General features: G+C 44.0%; 1 protein-coding gene across 1 annotated transcript in view; it reads right to left on the reverse strand.

The window, feature by feature from the left end:
• The window catches only part of LOC111261349 (uncharacterized), a 68,125-nt gene extending 44,675 nt beyond the window's left edge, over positions 1–23,450 (reverse strand). The window contains exon 1 of the mRNA XM_022834783.2: positions 22,310–23,450. Coding sequence (XP_022690518.1) covers positions 22,310–22,492 — 183 coding nt within the window. The 5' untranslated portion in view covers positions 22,493–23,450. The remainder of the gene's footprint in view (positions 1–22,309) is intronic.
• Between the last annotated feature and the right edge of the window lie 740 nt (positions 23,451–24,190).

Below are 24,190 nucleotides of genomic sequence, written 5' to 3' on the forward strand. Positions count from 1 at the left end.
CAAATGTTTATCAGCTCTCAAGAAAGCATATACAGTAGTTGGTACGCGATTTCTTCTTGCTTATCCATGCTTCTCCTGGGTTGCAATCAATACGATTGCACCTTGCTTCTCTATTGGGCCTTTGTCGCACGGGGTGAGGATATACGACGGGGGTAATAGTCAACATAAATTCGGAGACCGTCAACGATACAAGTATATGTGGCGCACAACTCCTTCCTGAAGACTAATAGCAGACGGAAGCTGCTGAGGCAGGCTACGGAACATTTCCTAAGGTTGTCACGAGTTGTACGATCGATCGGGTTGTGTATTGAGTTGTATGGTGAAATGGACATTATTTCACAACCGACGCTAATATTTACGCTGACTGTTATTGGAAGAGTGGATCTTATATGAGGCTTGTACATGTATTCAATTTGTCCTACCAGAACAACGACGCCAGCATGACGACGTATGCACCGTGGCTAGCGCTACGCCTAAACAAGGTCGAGCGGTGATAAGCCAGAGTTTCAGGCCTTGTTTTTTAACTTTAACAACCATACGCGATACCTTTCACTGAATTTAGACATGTCTCTATAATATAAATTGGCTACGTCATGTTTTCGAACGCATCTTGCGTTACATGACACAGCTATTTTTAGGATCATCCGATATATATAACGAAATCTTTCCTTCGATGAAAAATTATAATCAACCAGTTTTCTTCATCGTACTACTGTGCCACGTTGTAATTTTAATTATGGAATTCCTAATTGTTACTTTTACCTGAACAAGATATCCCTCGAGATCACCTCCTTTTACCTAGAACATTTGTTTCCATTAGGAGCTTAACCAAATTGGGTCCTACTGGACCTGTCCGGGGTTTCTGCAACCGACCTCTACGTGTTGAATTTTACGTCCGGCATTGCCACAAGCACTACATCGGAAAACTCTCGCCACTGCCAGCACAAAGCCAACCGTCCGTCTGTGTGTGACCGGGTTCGAACCCACACCACAATGTGTTCCTAATATCGGAATGCGGATACCTTACCCACTAAGCTCCAGCAGATTTATGAACCCGTACAAAGATCGTACACGCAGTTATTTGTTTAATTAATAATTCCCGATTGTGAATTTTTCGCCAACGCCAGGCTGCATGCCCGTCTGTCAATAGTTACCACGGCAAGCTGCTTGAAGACATACGCGTTTTGGTTTCAGGTCAGCGACAAGCAGCTTACATATATGGAACACAGTCAATCGCACCTACTCTTGTTTAATTCTCTGCTAAGAGGATTCTATGGTAATATTAGTTAACAGGCGGACTGTGGGGGTTTCAACACCCACCCCTCCCCTGCCGAGACAGTGATGCAGCGGGGAAATGGTGGAGTTTGCACGAGAATATCTTCATTTCTGTGCAATATTCAGCTCCAACATTGCTGACTCGTTGTAGAATGTATTCATCTCTAACTGCCTTCGGTCAGCAGTCATAATCGGGCTAGTGGTAAAAGGTCGCGGCAACGACCGTAAGCTCTTTTTACCGACAGGTTTCCTAGCTAATTTTTGTTAGCTGCTATTCTAACATATTCCGCGATCTTCTGGCATGTGTCGTGTTGAAATGGTCGTGTAGTGCTGTTTATTATACAATTGCTCTATCTGGCATCTTGACCCCTCGTCGTTGTCGCTTTCCAACTAGATCCTATAGCTCTGCAGCGGCAATCACTAATCGATAGCACCTAGTGGCGACATTACGGAAGACCGAACGCGACCATAACAACAAAGCTATTATAAAGACACTGTTTAGCGAAGACGCCGACGACCTGTTACAGGTACAAGCACTTTCTCTCGGCGCGATTAGTCGCGCAGCGGTGTGCGACGATGGGTCGTTGGGGGACATCGGCGAACATCGACGGATCAAAACGCCCCAACGGCAGAAGGCGTGACTGGGGAAACATAAGGCGCCAGTTATTATCACTGCGAGACTATAGGGTAACCGTTATACCGATAATTGAGATGGGGGTAATTGTTATGTAAATGGTCGCCGGTGTCTTTACGTCTTAGTTATTTCGTGTGGCAATCATCTTCCCTATATGCATGTATTTGTATATGTGTCCGTTCGTATTAATAACTCCGCTTCGATCATTTCGCAAGTATATATTCCATTTTATATATACGTAGACGTTGAAAGGTAGTGCAGTTAATAAGTGTTAGTATTATTATTATTATTATTATTATCATGAGAAAGTATAGAATAGGAAAACGCAAATGGGATGTTTTTGTTTAGGATTGTGGGGTAATTGTTTGATTAGTTCATACATTGAAATTGTCTTGAAATAGAAATGTTACGAAGTCCTCATTTCTATGGCAGCCGTCGTGTGACGTATGAAACTTATTAACACGTGTAGTGCGTTCGATGTCGGGACTTGTAACTACTTTTCGTAGCTAACGTTCATTCAGCCAGGGATTCTGCTGCGTACAAGGCTTAAGTTGTGACCAGTCAGTCGGGACGAATGCCGTACTCCGATGAAAGTTTGAACCTCGGAGATGTTGGCGTGCCGGAGAGCTGACGCTTCTCGGAGTGGAACATCTTTTTTCGCTTTGGATAGTTAAACATGCACGTCTGTTGAACTCATTTCGCTTAAATTACGTAGTCTTTACACGAGAGAAAATTGCGTCATCCATTGTTAGTAATTGCGTTTCATGTTAGGTCGACATATTGATGCCTATTGGAAGGACATCGGCCGACGGTTTAGGTATTAATGGGTGCGACGCGACAGACCTAGGACTTAATAGAAGCTGCTAAAACGTATAACTCGATAGTGTTCGGCCAGATCGCCTCGAGGCTAACAGGTTTAGCGTGGTCAAACTGTTATATCAATTATTTATATAGACAACCGTCCCACGTATTGAATGCACTTTTTCAAAAGGTGGGCACAGCCAGGCGCCCGCGTGTACTCTGATAAAGGCTGAGCTGTTGAGCGGGCAAAGCCGAAAATTCGACAAGGCGTCAGAAAACGTAAACGGCAGTTTGGCATCTAATTTGGAGCTTCCTCTGTCAGACCTCACGACCTCCGGCATATCGACTGATACCAATGACAAAATGGCTTACAACTTGTTGGCACGTGCGTGTAATACAAACATATACCTTCTACTTTCTGTTGTTGGTATTACTACCAGTTAATATTGCAGGATAATAATAACTTGCGGTGTTTCACTTGTCATACTGAACATCTCTTCCGTTCGCTTAAGCCTCTTTTGTTACATATATATATATATATATATATAGATATATATATAGTAAATTGCTCAGGGGGTTTCCTGCATAATGCATATTCAATAGGCATTTCTCGGTAATATTCTGTCGCCGATCGCTCGTCCGCTTAATATGCTAGCAGCGAGCTTTCCCGTCATTAAAATCATTTTCCCGCTTTTCCTCTATTTTTTTACCACAAATATTTGCTTTTTGGTTATATTTGTTATTTTCCTCACAATAATTAGCCTCATTAAGTAGTGTTCTAATTTATTTTGTTGGCCAACTAGTAGCCTATCGAGCTTGTGTACCTTGTCGTTCAGCTATTAATTACTTCGATGGAAGATTTCTAATTTTTTTCTACTTCCTTTTCTTCGTGTCGTCGGCGACGATGGTGACACAGTGACGTGTGCATTGCAGGCATGATCTAAAAAAAAAAAACAATCGAATAAGGAAGAGCAAAAAGGTTCACAACAAAATTACACAAACGATTATTTTAATGAAGAATAATAATAACCGTTGCGAAGAACGACATACAAGATGTGATCGGTGTTCTCTGGATATGTAAGTTTAACTTTGAAAGGTGACTGAATGAGAGAGTTTTCTTAAAAGCTGGGAACCAGCGATCGCAGCCACAGCTACACCAGGGTAGTTTTTGGTTTTCGGGACTGTTCTGGTCGTCGCTTTTACTGACGGAGACGTCATAACTTGCCCCGGGCAGTAACGATTAGCCGCGCGACCGAAACGACCGTCCGCTCACAAATCCGGTCGCATCGTCAAAATAAATCAGGCCGACGAAAAGTGCGGACAAGTTCAGCTTCTGCTACCGTTTGGTAATCGATTTATGTTAATCACTTCAGCGTAGATTCCAATTGTAGGGTGCGTGCCATGCGTACGTTTTGTGCCATAGTGTACCCAGGTTTTATAGATGCTCATCGATCGAGTGCTCGCGGTGGAATATCTAAACCAGTTTTAACTGAATGATCATGCCAATATCACAACATGTAAAGCAGACGACTTCTGCGTATCATTGATTTTAATCAATATCCTAACGAATAATCAAATAGATCTATGTCTAGAGAACGCTGCGGCACCTTACCTTCAACTGTTCCATATGAGTCAGCGTTTCAGCCCAGTATTCAAACGCACCCCAATAACAACATGCCTAAGACCGACAACATCGGCCAGCTAGATGTATTAACATTAAAAAACTAGGTAAACATTATCATATCGTAATCGAAACGTTAGGACTACCTGTGAGAAGTGACGTTATTCACTGACGGGTTCCCTTTCCTCGGTTTTTTATTTGCCAAATCTTCGTTCAGTGGTTCCTTGACTATTGCTATAAAGAGTGTGGTCCCTTTGGCCTTCGGTACCGATACTCAGACTTAGGACATTTCAATAGAGCTTCGCAGTCGCAAACTGTCGCACCGGGCATCATCTGTTTACAAAAGGCCGCTGTATTTGGAAAGCAGTCGAAAGAACAGTCTTTCCCCATCGTATTCGCCCTACACAAACGCTCTATTTGCATAACCCTAACGTCTATATGTATGAATTAAAATGCGCAGGCCATTTGTTACAGTCGTCTCGGTGACGTGTACGTAATATATCACTTCGCCTACCTTTCGGATGAGACAAAACGGGGGAGAAACAACGTCCCGGACGTAGTTGTCATAAATAATTATTCGCATATACTGAATCACAAGCAATTTGCAGAGTTATCTTAGTTTCGACCGCTCTCAACGACGTTTCGTCTCAGCGAACCGAAATTTCTCTTCTTCGTCTTCCAGCTGTTTATTATTTCCGGCAAATGTCCATTGTGACAAGACGTTTCACGTTTCTATTTATAGTCGTACACGCATAACACAACAGAATGTTTCATCAGGCCCGGTTTCGTCCTACAATGGAGTCAAATAGGCGCACGTTGCGACGGCTTAATGTGTGCGTCCAGCTTTTTTGCTCACTAAATTTTTGGTAAGCTTGTTAACCTGGATGGTCAAGTCGTTGATGTCGCCGCGTCATCTGGCAGCAATAGTCGATTATTTAATTAATCATAAGCCAACGCGCTTCGATCGACGCTTCCACGAAGTCGAGCAAAGCTTCCACGGGATCGTTGGGGGATGCAGACAAGGAAAAGCCAACGTACCCAGTAATTTCGACCTGCCGTCACGAGCTGTTCATAGATATGCGCATAAACACTGTTTTAAAATGACAGATCAGCACGCTCCATGAAACAAGCTTGTCTCGTTGTTTGCTGAAGACGTCCGTTGCTTACAGCTCCGAAATGTCCTTAGCATTTCATATACAACGTCATCTTTTCGCACTACGGATCGCCTATGACGATTTCTGGCCGAAGATCATTGCGAAACAGTGTCAAAAAGTGGTGACCGCACAACAAAGAAGAAAGGTCAACTGACAGAATTAATTATGAGACAGATACTCGTGAACAATCGTAAATAGTGCACGATGTACTCGAGTCCTTGTCCCGCAACATAGAGCGTTTCCGTTAAAACTAACAAACAGCCCACTGCCGCTACAGCCAGGTGCTCTGCGCTTGGAAAAAAACAGGGTAGGACCTGTTTAATATAGGTCAAAGGCGCTAACTTTAAAGGGAAGAAGAAACGGCATCAACACGAACTGAGTAACTGATAAAAGTATTAGCTAACAGAAGTTCTGCGCTAGCCAGCCTAGCCGACGTAACCAGTTGACAACGCACAGACAAGGACACTTTCGTGTGCCATTGTAGCGCATATGTACGCATCAGGCTCAAGGAAGGTCCTTCACGGAGGAAACAAACAAAAAATAGAAGTTAATCAGTGTTCCCTATATAACTGTTACCCTATATCGCCTTCTGTCACTACTACCGCCTCCCATTGCAGTGCTCTGAGATTGTCTTCCCTGTTGTTGCCATTGATCAATTCGTGTAACGGTTATTGCTATAGCAGTTCCCGTTTAACTCTTGCAGACATCAAGAGCATCGGCAATAGCAGCGTTAAAGATTCAGGTCTGAACGCCGCCGTTGCTACTGACAAATATCATGTACAGTTCTGTCTGTGTGTAGATCAGTTATCTAATTGAGCTAATCTATAGCCAGTACGAGGTCGATTGATGAGTGGCTCGTGGCTGGCCGGCCTCTCGTTTACTGTCTTCGGCAGCCGATGTCCTCGCTACTGCCGGCTGACTTCTGCGGTACTAATGGCGGCAAGCTGCTGGCCATCGTTCGTCTGGGTTCCACACCCAACCAGCCAGCTACCCGACGCTCAAACACGGGATAGCAGCTACGAACAAAACGATCGACCAAGCCCCCGTCTGCGTTTCTTCGAAGTTACGTCGTTTTACCATGCCTTTACTAAAATACATGACGCTACGAGTCCAGTTATGATAATATTTTGTTAGACGCCAGACGCATGTACATAGACACATACACACACCGAAGCAACGACAGACGCATACATTACGCATCATTGTTGATATCGCTGCAGATAGCCGTTGTGAACGCGCGTAAGTTCAAAATCAAACGTCACTTTGCTACACGGTAGCCGGCCTCGTTGATAATGGTGTTGCCGGTGTAGCGGGCATCATTACCGCAACTTGATTACACATATAACCTAAAGACAACGACAGATATAATAAGTAGCTAATTAAATACGATGTCGTCTTTAGTATATGAGTTATGAGGCCTGTTTTTCATCATATGCTGCTATTAAATAGTAAATGCATATAAAGAGCTATTGTTGTGTCAATAGGAAAATGGCCAAAATCACAGTCGAGCTAATGAAATCACTCAAACGAACGGAGATCGCGCTAGCTGTGAGCGAGAACTTAGGTGTTAGTCGATCTTCGTCACGATGCCACCACTTTGCCGAGGCGATTCAGGCAGGGCGACGGGTATATCGGCGTGCAAACGCGTTCGCCGCTTCCACATATCGTGGGGCTTCCGCCAGAGGCGCAGTTGCTCCTCCAACCCCGCTTAGCCTTCGAGTGTGAGAAGATGTAAAGTATAGGCACATAAAATACGACCACACACACCGCATCCTCTTCCTTAGGATATGATTTATGCCTTGTGGGGCAGCGGCAGTAACGCGTCAGCGTTCACATGCACCGCGCGAAGTATACTGGAATGAATAGCGCGATCCAATATGATGTTTTAACGACACCGACGACATCGTCATCGGCAACACTAATATTGACTGACTTCAATAACAACGGCAACAACGATAAAAAATAGCTTTAATAACCACAACAGCAACGGCAGCGGTAGCAGCAACAGCGGCATGAGACTGAACGTTAAGTGGGCAGTTATCGCTTTACGAAGCCTGTGCTCGCGGAACGGGACGGGCTCTTTGCGCAATGAAGATCGCACTGGGCGAGAAGCTGTGCACTATGTTTGCCTGTGTGTCTGCAACATCGGTTTCTTTGTACTTCAACCTCGTTCCTTCAACGTCTAGCAGCCGTCAGCTGGACCGTAGTTGACGCTCGTTCCGAGTCGCGTCGCCTGTTCGTAGCAAAACGACATTGCGCTTTTCCGGTACATACAGGAGTAATAAATGAAATGTTGTTCACGCGTTAGCGGTATAGCTTCCACTTAAGCTGTATCATTGCACTGATCCAATGTCGGGTCGTTGAAATCTGTGTTGTCAGGCCCTTTCAGAAAACGTGGGAGGTCCGCCAACGGCGGCGTTGCTTGACGGCCATAAACAATCCATAAGAACATACCTCTTCAGATTATAACACCATAAATGATTTTTGCTAGCTGAACATTTGTGCCTTCCTAGGGATATAGGTGGTTGACAGCTTTACAGCAAAAGACACGCGATAATTATAGGCATAATAGCAAATATTGAAGACAGTGCTAGATCATATGAAGCACCAGAATGTCAAAGGGTACACATTCAAGTACAAATAAGAGGAAAGTCACCGATATATCGAAAAAACGACAAATCACAATGGTGGGGACGATAAAAACGTATGTTTATCGTTATTGTCAAGTATGCGTACACGGATAGGGTCTGTGCCCAGTGCTATGCGAATGGGTCTAGAGGATTGCAAGTGGAGTCGTTCAACGGTACCGGTTTAAGCATAGCTATTCCTCTGCCTAAAAAAGTCCTTCGAGGAGGCGATTTTAACGTCTTTCTCTGCTTCCTTTCATCTGCTGCCTTCGACCAGAGCAAAACCGAGAACAGAAAGTAAAAGGCTTACCTATTTATACTTGAATAGATTTACTAATCGTTCTATTTATAGCATTATTTGAATAGGGATCTGATCACGTTTTGGGTTCAGTGGATTTTTTGCTAAATGCATCGTGCGAAACGAAAACGACCAGCAAAACCCGCGGTAGAGTAATAAGCAAGTTCGAAAATTATAAGCACCAATGAAACGTTACTGTTCCTTCATTCATAGAAAGTGACAAACTTCTGATTAACAAACAAATGAAATTCTAGTAAAGTTTGCAGAGTCATCTCTCCCGTGTGCGTGTGCCGGACGGAACCGTATCGAGAATTCGACGGCATGTCAAATAAATGTATCTCTGAACTGTCGCAGATGGTTGGCATTTCGTTGCCCAAACGTAACGCGTAGCACACGTTGATTTCTGTTAGCGTTCAGAGCTCCAGGGAGTGCTAGCTTCAAACAAATACGGTGTAGCAGGTTTCGTAACTGATTTGTAGTTCTATTGCATTTTCATTGCGGATAGGCCAGCCACCTCTGTCTCGGAAGCGAGTGCGTGGGACACTACGAAGACGCGGATCACGGAGACTGCGTCGCCGGATCGTTAGCAGATGCGAAACGCCACATAGTCCGACTCAAAACTATCCGAACGTTGTTAAATATTATGGAGATGCTTCTTACATGACTAACTTTGTGTCACAACGGCAATCATCCTACGAACGTCGGTCGAAATGAAGCGAACTTTTATGATTTTAAAATTTTCGTATAGCCCACAATTCAGCACACGCGATGGGATCGGTGCATATGATCGTAATCAGATGGAGCCAGCGGGGGTAGGACAGCTTTCGCACCGTCTAGTGTCGAGTCTGCTTAGAGTATTTGGCTAAGAGCTGCTTTTCTTTTTGGGCCACGGGATGATTTTTCATTTTCAGTTTTCCGCAAATGCCCATTGTGACGATTTTTCTTGCTTTCGATCCTACCGCATGACTTCGGTTCGACCCTTAAGGCCGATTGATTCTAGGACGATCTTTCTTGACGTCGTGGTCAGGGCAATAACCGAATTGACCAAGCGGTATATGAATATTGCCGCGCGAATTTTCCGTTGACGCGCACAAACGCTAACGGATAGTAGTATCGAGTTTAACGCTACTTACATGGATAGCAAATCGTCCCTCATATGAAGAAGAAACACAGTAAGCGTTTGGCTCGAAAGAAAAGATCATGTTCGTACGATCGAATCGATAGACGCACCGACGAGCTGGTCCGTTTGAGTTGTGTACGGCTGGAGCTTCACAGTGAACGTGGGTATTCAAGCGCACGGGCAAACACGGTTTAAATAGTCACAGCTTTCTTTACTCGTGCAAGCTTGTATCGTCCAAAGGTTTCTGTTGATTACGGCCCAGGAATTTAGCGGCCCGTTTAACGGGCCGCGAAATAAATCACTCTCTGATTTGATTTCATCAAAATAATCAGGAGACTTTTACTACCAGTTTAGGTGCCAGATAATAGATAACTCTAAGTTAATCTGTGACCAGAAACACCTAAAAAATCAGGTAAGCCTACGTTCATATCCCCTACGACGGAGCTCTAACGTCACTACCATATCGAATAGGTATGGCGACGTTTTAAGCGCCATCTAATGTTCTTCTAACGCCATTCTGTCATTCGCTGTGTTTCCAGCAGCTTCGCCTGAGCGAAGAACGCCAACCTCTGGCCAACTTCGCCTTACATCTAAGTGTGTCGGTATAATATATGTAAGATGACGACAACAATGGCTGACTCACGATCTCGTCAGTTGCTGAGCATTGACTACTGCCGATCGCTGGCAGCCAGCCGCCGGCATTGCTCCAGAGTAACGACCAGCCAGTCCGTGCAAGCAGCCCCGTCACGCCGTATATAGTACAACGCTGCTGGCTCGTTTTCGTTTGCTTGTTAGGGTCCCTTTTGCGCTTGGACGCTAATGGTGCCGCAAGAGGGGGGCCTTCGGCGTCCGCAAGCAAATCAAGGCTCAAAGAGGCGATGAAGACGAGGAGGGTACGCTGTCTGATGGCAGCAGCGGTGGTAAAGTGCCTACAACAGCGGGTCGGAGCGTGCGGAACACGCGCGCGAAAAGGCAGCCGGCCCTGGCAACCTGGCTGAACGGCAACCAGATGGCTGAATATAGATAGTAGCGAACCCTGAATGGAAATATAGCAATGAACATGCCTGGGCTGACGTACACGGAAGATGCGAGGCATATGTCAGGGGCAGCGACACCGCGGGCCACTGCGTCGGCGTAAGATGTGACACGGTCTATAACGAGGGAAAATGATTGCGTCGTACATATAGAGAGGGAATGTGTGAGACACAAAGCGGGCACTCGAGCTCAGGGACGAGACGTTGAGTCTCATTGACATTGTCTTACGTACGTAGTTTATTAGTAACGGTAGTGGTAATAATAATAACGCGGTCAGGTTCAACGTAAGTAAATTGGTTGTGTTAAAGTTGATTGAAATTGTAAAGAAAGGTACGTACCACGTCTCCATGAAGCGCCAAAAAATTCGTGTATCATAACCGTTGCCCAAATTTTGCTCTCCAACAAAGTCTAGTCTGTATTCGATCTCGGCTGTCTCAGTGTAAGCTAAGCGCTCACTGCGTATATATTTAAATTGCCGTATTTATATTTACAACGATATAGCACACAACTTCAATAATATGGTAATTATTGAAGTTGTGTGAATTTCTTTTTCGGTCCTTTTCCAGGCACAAAAACGGTCTTTTATTTTCTAATTTTCGGCCGGCGTCCATGTTAGCGTAGCATCCACACAAATGGTAGCTTGTGCATCCGTTAATTTTATCGCTAATTTACAGAAGCAGACCGAATAAACCTCGGTCGAGCTCGTCAGACGAAAAAGTAGTCTATGAAACTTATTGTAATTTATCCTGCGCGCAGCCCGAACGCTTCCAACGAATGAAATGAATCTCCCAATATCTACAGCGTGAAAGCCTAGTGGTCGAACAAAGTTGGACCTTTGGATCAGGCGTCCATCGTTTACAAAAACTTGCAGTGACTTGCCGAGCGCCTCTCCCAGCAACCGCCAGTGTTTTAATTCGGAGACGAATTCTTCAGACGCGCGAAGTGTCGAAAGAAGGAACCGTCGAACAGAGAGGAAAAACATTGTAGTCCGTTAACGTTAGCTATTCGATTGTTTGCGCGCATGTAGACGCGAACTCTGAACTGCCGTTGATCAGAGTGGCCAAAGGGTGGCTTCTGACGTTTCCTTATCACCGTCTGCGAACCCCGTTGCATCGCCACTTTAGTTCAATCAACTTCGATTAAATGACAAGTTAACCTCATAATAGCTTATTCAATTAAATATTAGCGGGTGTTAACTCATAACTCTGTTTATTACAAGGATCGTCGACTAATTCACCGGAGTCAATTTGGAAAGTAATAATGTAGTTGCCAAAACTGGATTACTTTTTTCTAAATACATATTACTGATCATCCTGTCAAACTAATGAGGCCCATCTGTTTTTCAAGGCCAAAAGTCCGTAACAGCCTTTGCGCAATTGTAAGTATTAACTTGTATGTTCTTAGATGTAAGTTATTATCATTAAAAAAAGAATGTTGAAATTTATAATGAAGTCATCCGGAACGTTCGTCGTATTCACTTTCTTCCGCGTAGTACTCGCATTGTTTTGTCTGTACGCCTTCCTGAGCAACATTTGGTAAGTGCGAGAATATTCTAATCCATATGTGTATAGATAGACGTCTCTTGCTCTTGTAGGAATCAACCATAGCTGATCTTATACTCAGAGACCGATAAGCCACTGCAACGCCCACACGTGACCGTCTTCCATATAGGTAGGAGTATTTGTCCAGCTGGAGCCCAGCTCTAAAGAGAACTCAAATTCCTAAGTTCCTGAATTACTAAAGATAAGGCGGGTAACCTAAGTAAGTCATACTTTCTAAACGATTCCATTCAATTAAATTTTTAGGATGTTTAAATTATGTCATTTGGAAAAAAGTTGAACCTTTGATCACTATATCTGTCACAGTCATAATGTGGTAACTGACGTTCTTACTAAACTTAGGGGTAAATAATGAGTTAGGTCTCAATCTCGGCGTAAATAAGTTCCGTTTCGTGCTAACGAGAGCTAGCCGTCTGAAGCAATGCTTTTTTGCCATAGGCTGATAAGAAGCAGTTTGAATGTTTCTAATAAAGTTAATGAGTACGCTGATATTCACTTCCCTAAACGTAAGATATGGTGAATCGATAACATAAATTCGAGAAATTTTCGACAATTTTCATAATTGTATGTCTAATGTTGGATCTACCCTGCAGTGCAGTAGGGGGTAAAATGCACAGCTCCCCCATAGAATGCTAGTCCTGAGCCTTCTAAAAGGATAGAACTTACGGCCATTTGGTCTTCAGCCAGAGATTGTCCAATGTTTCTTCAGCAAACGTTCACTACTAGCGGAAATGCTGAGATGATATATGATGCGAATCAAACGCATCTTCCTTACTAGTCAAGGAAAACATCAGAACCATCTGACGTTTCCCGAAGAACGGTGTGCGTATTTTTTCTTATCTCTTTATTGGTGTTTGTACGGCGCTGGGTGCACCCTCTGTACGGGCGCCGTTCTTATCGTTCCCAACGGTACGTTGTCCAGTTAGTAATTAGCTAGTGAGGTGACATCAATCGCATCATATCAGAGGAAACAACATTATATACCCTCTTTCATATGTTGACATTATTTCAACTATAGAAGACCTGTTCACGGCTCAAGTCAGCAAACAGCATCGATCAAAACTATCATTGATGAATTTACTGTTTTTTCGAGCTATGAACAGAAACTTCGGCTAATCTATAAAATCTAAAGAGACATAACACTTTATTTTTAGTTTTACAGTTATTGCTACTACAAGATTATGCTGTTTTTTTCGAAACAAGACAAGAGTTGGTCATCCATTATGCTAGCCATCGACAAATGCCGAAACATCTAAATACCTATACGTAAATAAGGATGGCACACAACGCCTCTAATCCGTCTTCTCTATTGCCTATGGACACCTCATTGAATGATGCTCACCTGTACCGTATACGAGTCGCGCATCTGCCAACAAACCAGTTGCGACGCATCGCTGTATACTTTACAGCGGCGCGCACGGCCACCGACAGAGCGTCGTCTGCTAAGTACTCGAATGACATTGTCAGAAAGAAAGAACACGATTAATAACATGTTCTTTACGTTTCGTACGTGGAGCCACAATGTCTCATTCGTACGTGTGGTTTGTTCACAAACATATCCAATTGGACACGATTTCGCCAGACGAAGTATTATGGGAGGGGTGAACTTCATCAGTTGAAATGCAACGGCATGAAATGACCGAGTACTCTCGTCCGATTGCAGGTACCCAGACGAAATAGCCGTAGAATCAATGTGGCTACGGTGAGGGATGTCTGTGTAAATATTTTCCACAGTTCCGTCCAGTAGCTCCGAGTGAACCGCTTCTCGGACAAACCGCTAGCCAGGACTGAATGACTGAGCGCATCTTTGGTTATTAACGTCTGATACACGAATGCCGCTGGCCGTCATTGAAATGATCTATATATTTGACTCGCTGTTCGTGTTCAATTGTAATACAGGTCGTTTCGCTGGTGACACAAGTGCGGAACACTTTATAAAAAGACAACTAGAGTACCCCAGAGCCCGGGCGAAGGCCAACATGCGCGTAAGTGCAAATAAGTTTCACAATTTGTTCCCATCGGCTGTGCGTTTTGATGTACATGTGTTTACTTGTCCACGCTCGTTTTCTGCGTCTGTGTATATAATCTACACGGTGGTCCCCCTGGGCAACTTTTCATTACGTTTCGCGGTATATGAATATTTACTATACTTTTCTGCTAGCTACACGACTCAGGCACTCGATTTTTAAATTGCAGATCACCGCTGGTCAAAAATAGTAGTTCTCCTACGGCTAAATTTACTCAAATACCGTCACGAACGTAAACTACAGATATCATCATCATTGTTATTATTGCAATTGTTAATTAGTCTTTCTTTCAAGAGCCGTTGCGATTAGGGTCGTTGTTGTCTTCTGCTTTTGCGCTTGAACGCGTTCGTCCTTTTGCTTCCTGCCTTCTAGTTCAGTCGAGTACCTAGTCCACGTCGCATCGAGCGGACGTTGAATCACCTTAATATCGAACAGACGTCCGCATTAATCGGTAGCTAAGTACTATTGTTAGCATTCATTCAACAGCGGCATCTGTTGGCATCATTGTACTCCATACGTGCTCCTCGACGCGCCATTGTCGCTCCGGATCCGCCTGCCATCAGCCCCATTAACAAACGAGTTTGATGTCGTAACACAGGCCATAACTTAGCGTGTAGCAGGCATTACACATCAGCTCACAAGTTGGCTTATTTTACCGGCCGGCAGTGTCAGCAGGAACGACGGCGGTGGCTCGACCACGGGTACCAACGAGTCGAAGGTCCAAAGGCCGTTTAGTGGACACAGGGAGAAAAACAACTTCTATTAGTCCTTAATCAATAAGGTCGCATAGCGATGACTAAATATTTTCTCAAGGGCTAGCGCTGTTGCTGAACTTGTTTCTTTCACACGATGAAGCGAAGACATCGCTTTCACCTATACTAGATTGTCACTATAATTATACGCGATAGGCGAATTCAAAGATGCAGTAAAAAAACTGTAATGTTACAATAAAAACAAAATAATTTGTCCAAATGAATCTGGGGGTTAGATAATAATGATTGTCACAATTAACAACCTTGAAAAAAATAAGCTTAGAATTCCATTTGAATTAGCTACAGTAACTAGAAGAACAGAATACGGTAATGATTTATGATTGGCCGTCTTGATAAACTACAAAATTTAGCCTGGAAGGGTTGTACAAAGGTGAAGCTGTTGCCTGTAGCATAGAAAATCGCATTGAGGGCTTGCACCATCATTGGTTTTCATTTCACACGCAACGTAGCAATGTCTCTGCATCATATCTGCATTAGTATCGATGAAGTGCTGCAACCATATGAGAAGCTGACTGGCGCGAAGCCGAAAACTTAAAAATGGGCTTTCCTTTTTTTTATTCAGTAAACTTCAATACTTGCACTAGATCAGTAGCAGCGCCATCACAGATGCTGTTTCAGCCAAAATAGGTTCTCAATGTGGCAACGGTAACGGTAACGTTCAGTCCCGATCTCATCAACTGCCACGTATGTATCTATCCGCGTCCGCCGTTCCTGCCTCCACGTGTCGACGGCCATGCGTTATTGCTGCGAGCTGATATATCACTGCCGGATGCCGCCGCACCGAAAGCGTTACTGCAGCCGCTGCCCAGAAACCGATCTATTATATCTAGCGCTTGGAGCGCTTCGAAAGACGACTTGCGATGCGCGATATGGCCTACCACGGCGAGGCCCAGCGGCTGGCCACGAGGAACACGTTCAGTTCATATTTATCTTAAGGCCAATATAATTCATTGGAGCATTTAGTTCACTATTGCGCGACTTATTAAATACAGTAAAGCGGACTGCGGTCGCGTCGTGTAATGAACCAGCGATCGGGGAGAGGGGAGGGGGTGGTCTGAAAGGTTGAAACGAAGGACGCGTCCGGCGCTCGTGTGCTGGTTACACGACCCGCGAAAAACGGTATGTTGTCGTGGCCTGGCTGCATTTGTCACGCGGACGCCGATTGGCTAGCGCCGCACTCGAGATTGTGCGCCTTCAACTAAGTGTTACTAATTGTACAAATGATATGTTATTTTCGTTCGTAGGACACGACTTATTCTGATTTTGAGGAAACGATTGTTGTTTGCGCGGGTACAGGATTACCCCTAAATAGCATGTATATAAGATGGGATGTATGAGTGTTCTGGATTTTACATCCGGCGCCATTAGCGTTAAACGTTGTCTCCGACAGCTGGCCGCCTCGTGTCGACGTCCGATTTCGAGCCTAGACAACGAGCAGTTACCACTAAAGCACTGTACGGGAATACAAACAAGATATACACAGTGGCCTTTTGATGATGCCTGGTTAAAATGTTAGACTAGTGCAATTTACATCAAAGAAATAATTATATGGCAAATGCGCTCTAAGTATTCCCAACTTGTAGGTTCTGTTTTGCGCAAATAGGTGAGCGGAAGAACCACTGGTGTCGATGGGTAGATCATCGGAAGTTAGCTTATGAAGTAATCGTTTGGTGTCGATATTTATTACTGGCCTATGAAGAATAGTTGTTTTGGAACTTCATAATTGACTCTGAACTCGCGATATCAGGGGTCCCATCAAGAATCGCGCGCCTTTCGTTGAAGAAGCGATAGCTTGACTGTTGTTGACATTCTGAACTAGGGAAGCAGCATTTGATAAATGACGAAATACATATTTCAAGTAACTTTTTTCTGTAATGATCCTTATATAAAACTTTCACATATTTACTGTTATATATCACGTGCTTATCAATATGGATATGTATCTTTGAATAAACAAAATAGTCGATAGTATAAGGGCCAAATCACCATTGGCCGTCTGATCCATAAATCTCGCTGTTATATGTTAAAATAACGTTCTTTCTCGGCGTTCGACAGTATCCAATTAACTTACTAATGACTTCGTAGAACAGACTAGCGCCAATTCAGTTCCCAGATAAAACTAAAACGGCAGACCCATGGAAAATACCCTAGTCAGTGCACAGAAGTTTTCTTTGACTGTATATATATCTATATACATAGTTTCCCTTGCTGCTGTGTTCGTTTTCTAGGTCCGCTTCGAACGTGAACGTGTCGGTCCGTAGAACGTCACCACGTCTCGTTTGAGCGACAGGAACGTAGAGAACGTACGTGCAAATCGGTCTCGATCGTGCATCGTAAGGAAAGGCAAAGAGGAGCGTTGATCACCAGTCTGACAATTTCACGGCGATTCAGCTGCTGTGTGTTTGCCCTCCACGCAAATCTAGATGGGCACTTAATTCCGTGTGGCGAACTCTGCTAGTCAATACGTGGATTCTCTTCGAGCAACGATCCATTTCAGTGAACCTCGACGACATTGCCAAGGGACCCGTGGTGGCGTTTGCTGATTTCTTTACTTTGACAAAACCCAGTATAATCCAATCGACCTCCCGTTGCGTATTTTGAAGTTGACTCGTTTCTTATAATGAAGTGCAACGTACGTCGATGACAGGGGCAAGCGTATGGTTCACTCTGTTTTCGGAAACAGAAAAGCCTTTTCTGCCCGTTTAGGCAAGAGAAAAGCGGTTCGAAAGAGAAACAATTGTTAGATAATACTATAGCGATATGCTCGATATAACTTTATTTATACGGCTGATATATAATCTACTATGGGTGGTTACGGGACAACGATGTAGCGCCACGCTCGGTCGGTCGGTCGGTCGGCCGGCAGCAACAATCGTTATATAAGCTCGAACATATTTTCACAGAATCATATACGAAAAGTCGATTGTTCGATTGATCAGTTAAAATAAATAGATATCGATTATACTTTGGTCTCTTTATATGTATGTATAGGCAAATGGAATAAAAACATACTCTATCGAGATAGTGACCATTGTTGAATTGACCCGTTATGCTATAATTCAGCTTTTAGCCGAAGTAAAGTAATAAAACGCAATTAAAAATTCTACCCGGTTATATTTATCAATTTGGCTATCACTTATTTATTTATTTATTTATTTATTTATAACAATATAAGTATTATAGCATTGGGAATCAGCGTGTGTCGTTGCGATTGTCACTATGTCTAAATTTTTTTAAATTTCTGGAACCGCACACACTGCCGGGACAGATAGCGGACGACTTTCATACGGTACATATCTACGTTGGCATAACCCCACAGAATGTTTCTATTAAATCTCTAGATGTGATCTGGATAGAATCTGCGTGATTTTTTAACCGAATGCGAAAATTGTAGAGAGCTGTATTCTGGTCTGAGCACCCCGTGGACAGTCCGTTGTCACCTGAACAGTTACACAACTTCATAACGTTGCATATCCTTTCAAATACCTTTCCTCGTATCTATCTCTAGAGCAGACAACTTTGTTGTTAAAGTTACTTCGAACATTCGGTATAGCGCTGCGCCAGTCAACAGAATAGGGACACTAAAAACTAGGCCAAAAACTTCATCGATAGTACAGCATTAGGGTTGAGCTTGTTATTGTCGCCTGTATCCGATCGTCGTGTCTGGCCGGATCTAGCTGAGCTCTGAAATGCTTCATTCGTCGCTAACGTACAGCTTCATCCTGGATATCGCCGAGCATCAGGTAGGTGCGGGACTTATATAGCCAATGAGGCTCCTCGTATTCCGCTGTAGAGGGAGCAACTTGGTCGGTGTGGATTAACATTGAGAAGCATACATCAGGGGCGTGTTGGATGATTGGCCATTGGCGTGAGGGGCACTTGAAGCGGTAAAGCATTGGCCAGATCTGAGATTGGGGAGTGGACGAGTTTTCAGCCCTGTTCGCTAGTCAATTAAGAGCGAAAATAAAGAGTGACATAGGTTCGTAATCACGCATTGCTTGTTCCTGTCACTTCTGATCAGGGCTGATGGATATGGCTAGCAATTAATCAATTATAGAAGGCAAACCATCATCTCACGCTATTTAACGTTAAAATTAACCATATCGTTCGTACAGAAACAGGCACGCTGCTTACTATGATTCGAAAGCGCGTTTGACACAGATATTATCGTTGGCAAACGAGAAGCTCCCTGTTCCGTAGGATTGGTACAAGTTCTATACACATAAAATTAAACTTACCCAATATTAACGAAGGAGATAATTATAATAACAACAATAACAATAATAAAGTAATTAACGTATCAAATCGCACTCGCCATAGACGTTCAATTCTTTCTAGCTCCTGCATTATAATGTACCTGATCGCGTTTCGTCATAGGTGTCTGCTAAGTCAGAATTGGTTCTCAAGATATACCTTCACTCCGAGGTCACTCCGGTGTCCACAAACCCTTATAGCGTATCTATAGCAGTGTAGCACACGCGACGCGTTTCGCTTCCAGAATTTTATCCACCTTTAAGCCTCTGCTACACAGTACGTACTCGTCATCGAGCTACAATCGAGCGTTATCGTTGATGGAACGGTTCGACGTCTTTCACCTTCTGTCCCGCCGTCGTCACCTCTTTCGTATGGATATTCTAAATTAGGTGTTGTTGTTGATGTTACCGCTGCTCGAACAGGCGGTGCTGTCGTCGTGGTAGTTGTTGAAGTCTGCTGGATGCCGGCTTGGCACAGTGCCGCTTCATGAAACGCGCTAGCGTATCGTATCATATGAGTATGGCCTTCTTCGTTGTTCTTAGGCTGTTTCAATGGACAACGTACAAACAACCAATGCGTAGTAACAATCGCAGCCATCAAAGCAAAGTAATAAACAAAATACGGAGAGGAACTGCCAGAAGATAACAGAGAGACACAAAACACAAAAATTACAAAGACCACCCAGCGGTGAAAAATGACCCTTCCGTTATTTTCTTATGCCCAGATAACTACTACGAGCCCCACTCGTATATATATATATATATAGACATGATAAGGTAGTAAAGTTTCTTGAATAATGGTAAGTACGTACAGGTGCGTATGAGGGATTGATTCGCTGGACAAAATTAATTGTTGTGTATGAGTGCGCACGTTATGGCTAAGACTTACCGCTTTGGGCTGGTTTTATCGATAAGAACTTTTTGTTTAGCTTTACCAAGGCTAGATTTTGGTTGTCTGTATTGTTGAAATCAAACATCGTATTAAAAGTTGTTTCTGGCGTTCGTTTCGTTGATCCCATTGCTATCGGCCTTTATAATATTAGTAGTTATTGTACTAGATTGTACGCGCTACCTCCGGGCTGTTCTCTTGTCTCCCGTTCAACCCGGGCCGTAGCTGTCCACTATAGAGCTCTCAGTCTGATTTGCGAATCGCCTCTGTTCGAGCTCAGTGGGGTTGCTCTGATTGACGATTCCGTAGCAGATTGAAACGATTAGTACCGTTATGAGTATGTAGAATGCATACCAAAACGCCAGTAGCCCCCCTCGGGCGTAGACGTCTTGCGCGACTACCGCGATTTAGGAAGCAACCTTATTTTTGATTCAACAGGTACACAATCGATTTATGTAACAGCCTTATAAAATCTTGATATTATTATGATGGGAAAGAGTTAATTATGACGTGCACGGAGAAAAACAATGACGACGACGACGACACCAAATCGCGTATTCCTATATAATTTAGCCGCGTTTTTGCATTGAAGCTAACTTAGTTGGCAAGTAACACGTCGTGTTATAGAACTGGCTCATCAATAATCGTATAAATACATTTTTTTCTTTGTTTTCAGTTACGTCAAGCTAGAGGCAATTGTCTATCGAGTCACGAATATCAGAGATCGCGTAGCGGTTACATGGCCAACAACCACTTACGCCAGACTGAGTTTTATATCGCGCGCTGCCAAATATTTAATATTTTTCAGGGTGGATTGCTCGTACGACTGAGTTAATTAGAATTTTCCCCCAAAAGTTTTTGTTTTTTGTTCTTCGGATACTTTCTTACGGTTTAAACCGACTGGGTTAAATAACGAGGGGTCTACCAGTCGATAGCTACGCAGATCAGGACGTATAATTTCAAATCTACTGTTTTCGAAATTATCTTTCAGGTAAATGGCGCGCTTTCAAACATCAGATGTCATCAGGCGCATTAAACTTAGTTTCGCGTGTCGTTCAGCCATTGGCAATGTTGTCCATTCATTGATACCAAACAGATCCGCGTGTTCGGCTGATTGTATGATAGTGTACGCGTACGCCATGTGTTTATAGACAATATAATGAAAATGAGTCTGCTGAATCGTCGGTCCAATCGGAAGTATCAGACACCCCTCCTCCCCCCCTCCCCTGCCCGGCCGACGGGCCAGCGAAGTCGCGTTCGCTGATATACAACAAGAAAACGAGCTACGCTATAAAACTGTCGAATCGTCGACAACTCATTTCGATGTAGTCGTGATCGTGGCTACCTGTATCTATATTATACAAAGGAACATAATAGAGGATGAGTTGGTGTAAATCGGAGAAGACCAGCTTAATAACAACGGTAATAGTTTCTGATAATTGGTGCAAAAGTCGCTACATCATCGGCAGCGTCATCAACTGCTACGCGATACGTTTATTCTGATGATTACCAAATGGACCCAGCACCCCACTCAGCCATGATCTTCGCCTTTATTTCGTTTCTTTTTTTGCCGTTATTGAATGAAGCCAATTACAACCGTATCATCCAACACTAAATTGTCGCTAGGAATAATAACGAAAAAAACAAATCGAAGAAGTAATTGTTTTCGTGACGACGGCTGTTGTTTGTCAACTTATGATGAATTGCGGGAGTCAAAATCGGCGGAACTGTTGAACCTTTATCGAGGCGAGGGACGATAGAAACAACGAGGTCGAGGGTTTTAAACGAAGCAGATAAAGGTAGCAGATTTTTTATTATATATTGCTTATTAATAATTTTTGTTGTATCTTGATTTGGAAATATGAAGATCAAGGTGAAAGGATGGTATTCAAGTCCTTTGTGTTTGTCATGATCTGGATTGTCGAAAGTTATAGATAACTTTTTTTTTTTTTTTTTTGCATCCGGTGTACAGCTGTCGAACTTTGTGCTTTGAGATTATCGTGAATTCACATGGGCACGTCAAGACGCTTCTGATCGTGATTGAGTTATTTTATCGGATTTTTTCATCTGAGGCCTCCAATTCACTGATTAGTTAAATGTCACAAAAAAAAAAACGACTTTTAGCATATATTCTGTGTATACTGGCGTAAAACGTCGACAAACTTTTTGCGTGCTTTTGAAAATGGCACAAGCATACCTTCTAAATACAACTGACGATCGTTATCGACAAAACGTCCACTTACATCTTGGAAATCGGCCATATTGCTTGGCCTGCCCTGATGATAGTGTGTCATTCCGTGAGGGGCTGGGTGTCCTCCAGGATGCGCGAAGTATCCACTGTGAGATCCGAGAGTGCCTAAAGAAGCCATGGGCGGAGGTGGTGGCCCTGCGTCTTTAGGATAGCCTTCCACTAGTGAAGCACTCATCTTCACCGTCTATGCCCTTTTTTCGGTCACCGTGCCTTCAGCGGTGACTCAAATTTTATTAATAGTCGCTAATTGCCAACTGTGTGTTCCAACTTCACTTTATGTTCTGGTTTCCACTAAGCTTTCGTTCTCCCCAACCGCAACTAACCCACACTCGTTTGATACCCCGGAGACCATTTAGCTAATTAAGCGATTCAATCCTGTTCGCACAACTCGTTCTATTCATCGATGATAATATAATGATGGCTGCTAAACAGACACGGGTAAATACGTTCGTGTTGCAGTGTCTGGGCTTTACGTGTAGGCTTTCGTCAGTAAGGCCAATCTACTTTGACCTATGAAGAACGCTGAGCCGTCGTCATAACGAGCACTTTATTTCACACTGGCCTTCATCGTACAACTAATTTTTCTCAGCGCGACCAAATAAACTAAAATTTGCCTTTGTGTTATCATTGATTTACAAACGCGTCACGACAGTTGACAAGATCACACAAAACGCACTTTACTCTAGAGAATATCTGGCACCTTTCGGACGAGATGACTTCAATTGATTTCTACATATTTGATAACTTTAAAGACGCACTTTAAAAACGACACGGAGAGGATCTTCCTTCCAGACTCGTTCCTACTTCACCCAGCTGATTATTTACACAAACATGAAAACTCTACTAACTTCACGTGATCCGATTCTTTCTGCATTTAGAAGCTCAGTTTCATTGCACTTTGTGGACTGCACCCTTTTCCGTTCCAGGACACTCGACGTAATTCCGTAACTGTGTTCCACAGGCCTTGATCAATTCCATCAAATATTGCATTAAATCGATTGCACCAATCCAGACGGCTGGACACCAGCAGCGCCAGATCGACCCACGGCCGATCCCTACCGAATGCGCCGAGTCGCCCCAGTGGAGCAGTTCGACGTACACGCAATACACACGGGGCCCCTGCTCGACGCTCGCCTGCTAGCAACTGACGCGCGAGCTGTTTCAATAATTCTCAGCCGCTTCATCTGCTGCCACTGTCCCTACAGCAGCTGCAGCTGCCCTCGCGTCAGGCGGATCGCCGCCGCCACTACGATAGTCGCTATCCCCGGAGCGATCCTGCGGCGCAGGGAATAACCAGCAAAAAGCTGCGGCTGCAACGGCAGCCACAGTAGATCAATGTCGACGGCGAAGCCAACCGCTTCGAAGATACTTTAGCTATGCCTCAGCTTAACGACGTGCTCGTAGAACGGACCCGCCAGCGTTAGCTGCAAGCAACTTTCGGGAGACGCGCGCCCGGATACCAGAACCGCGAAACAGGGCTCGCCACAGGTGGGGAGGAGCTAACACGATGGGAGGCGGGGCCTGCTTCACCTGCCGCAGCCAGGCCGCTGGCGGCAGAAACGCCACTGGTGTTTAGCAAGTGGATGGACACTGGTCATCCGACGAAGTATACGCCGCCGCTGTTCGATGCCAAATCAGTACGAAGTATCTGTGTGTACGTGTATTTTCTCATATAGGCATCATGCGTGCGATGACCACTTAAAAAGCTAAATAATAAAGAAAGGGTAAAATCGAACTAAGGGACAAACGTACAGGGTAACGTGAATCGGCTCCTATTGAACAATGTGGAGTGTTATTAGGTAAGTGCAGAAAGGCACTGGCCAACGGCAGGGGAATCTTAATAGCGACGTTGATCAGCCGATCGGAGGGCGTT

The sequence above is a fragment of the Varroa jacobsoni genome, unplaced genomic scaffold (genome assembly GCF_002532875.2).
Source record: "Varroa jacobsoni isolate VJ856 unplaced genomic scaffold, vjacob_1.0 scaffold_548, whole genome shotgun sequence".
Classification (NCBI taxonomy): Eukaryota; Metazoa; Arthropoda; class Arachnida; order Mesostigmata; family Varroidae; genus Varroa; species Varroa jacobsoni.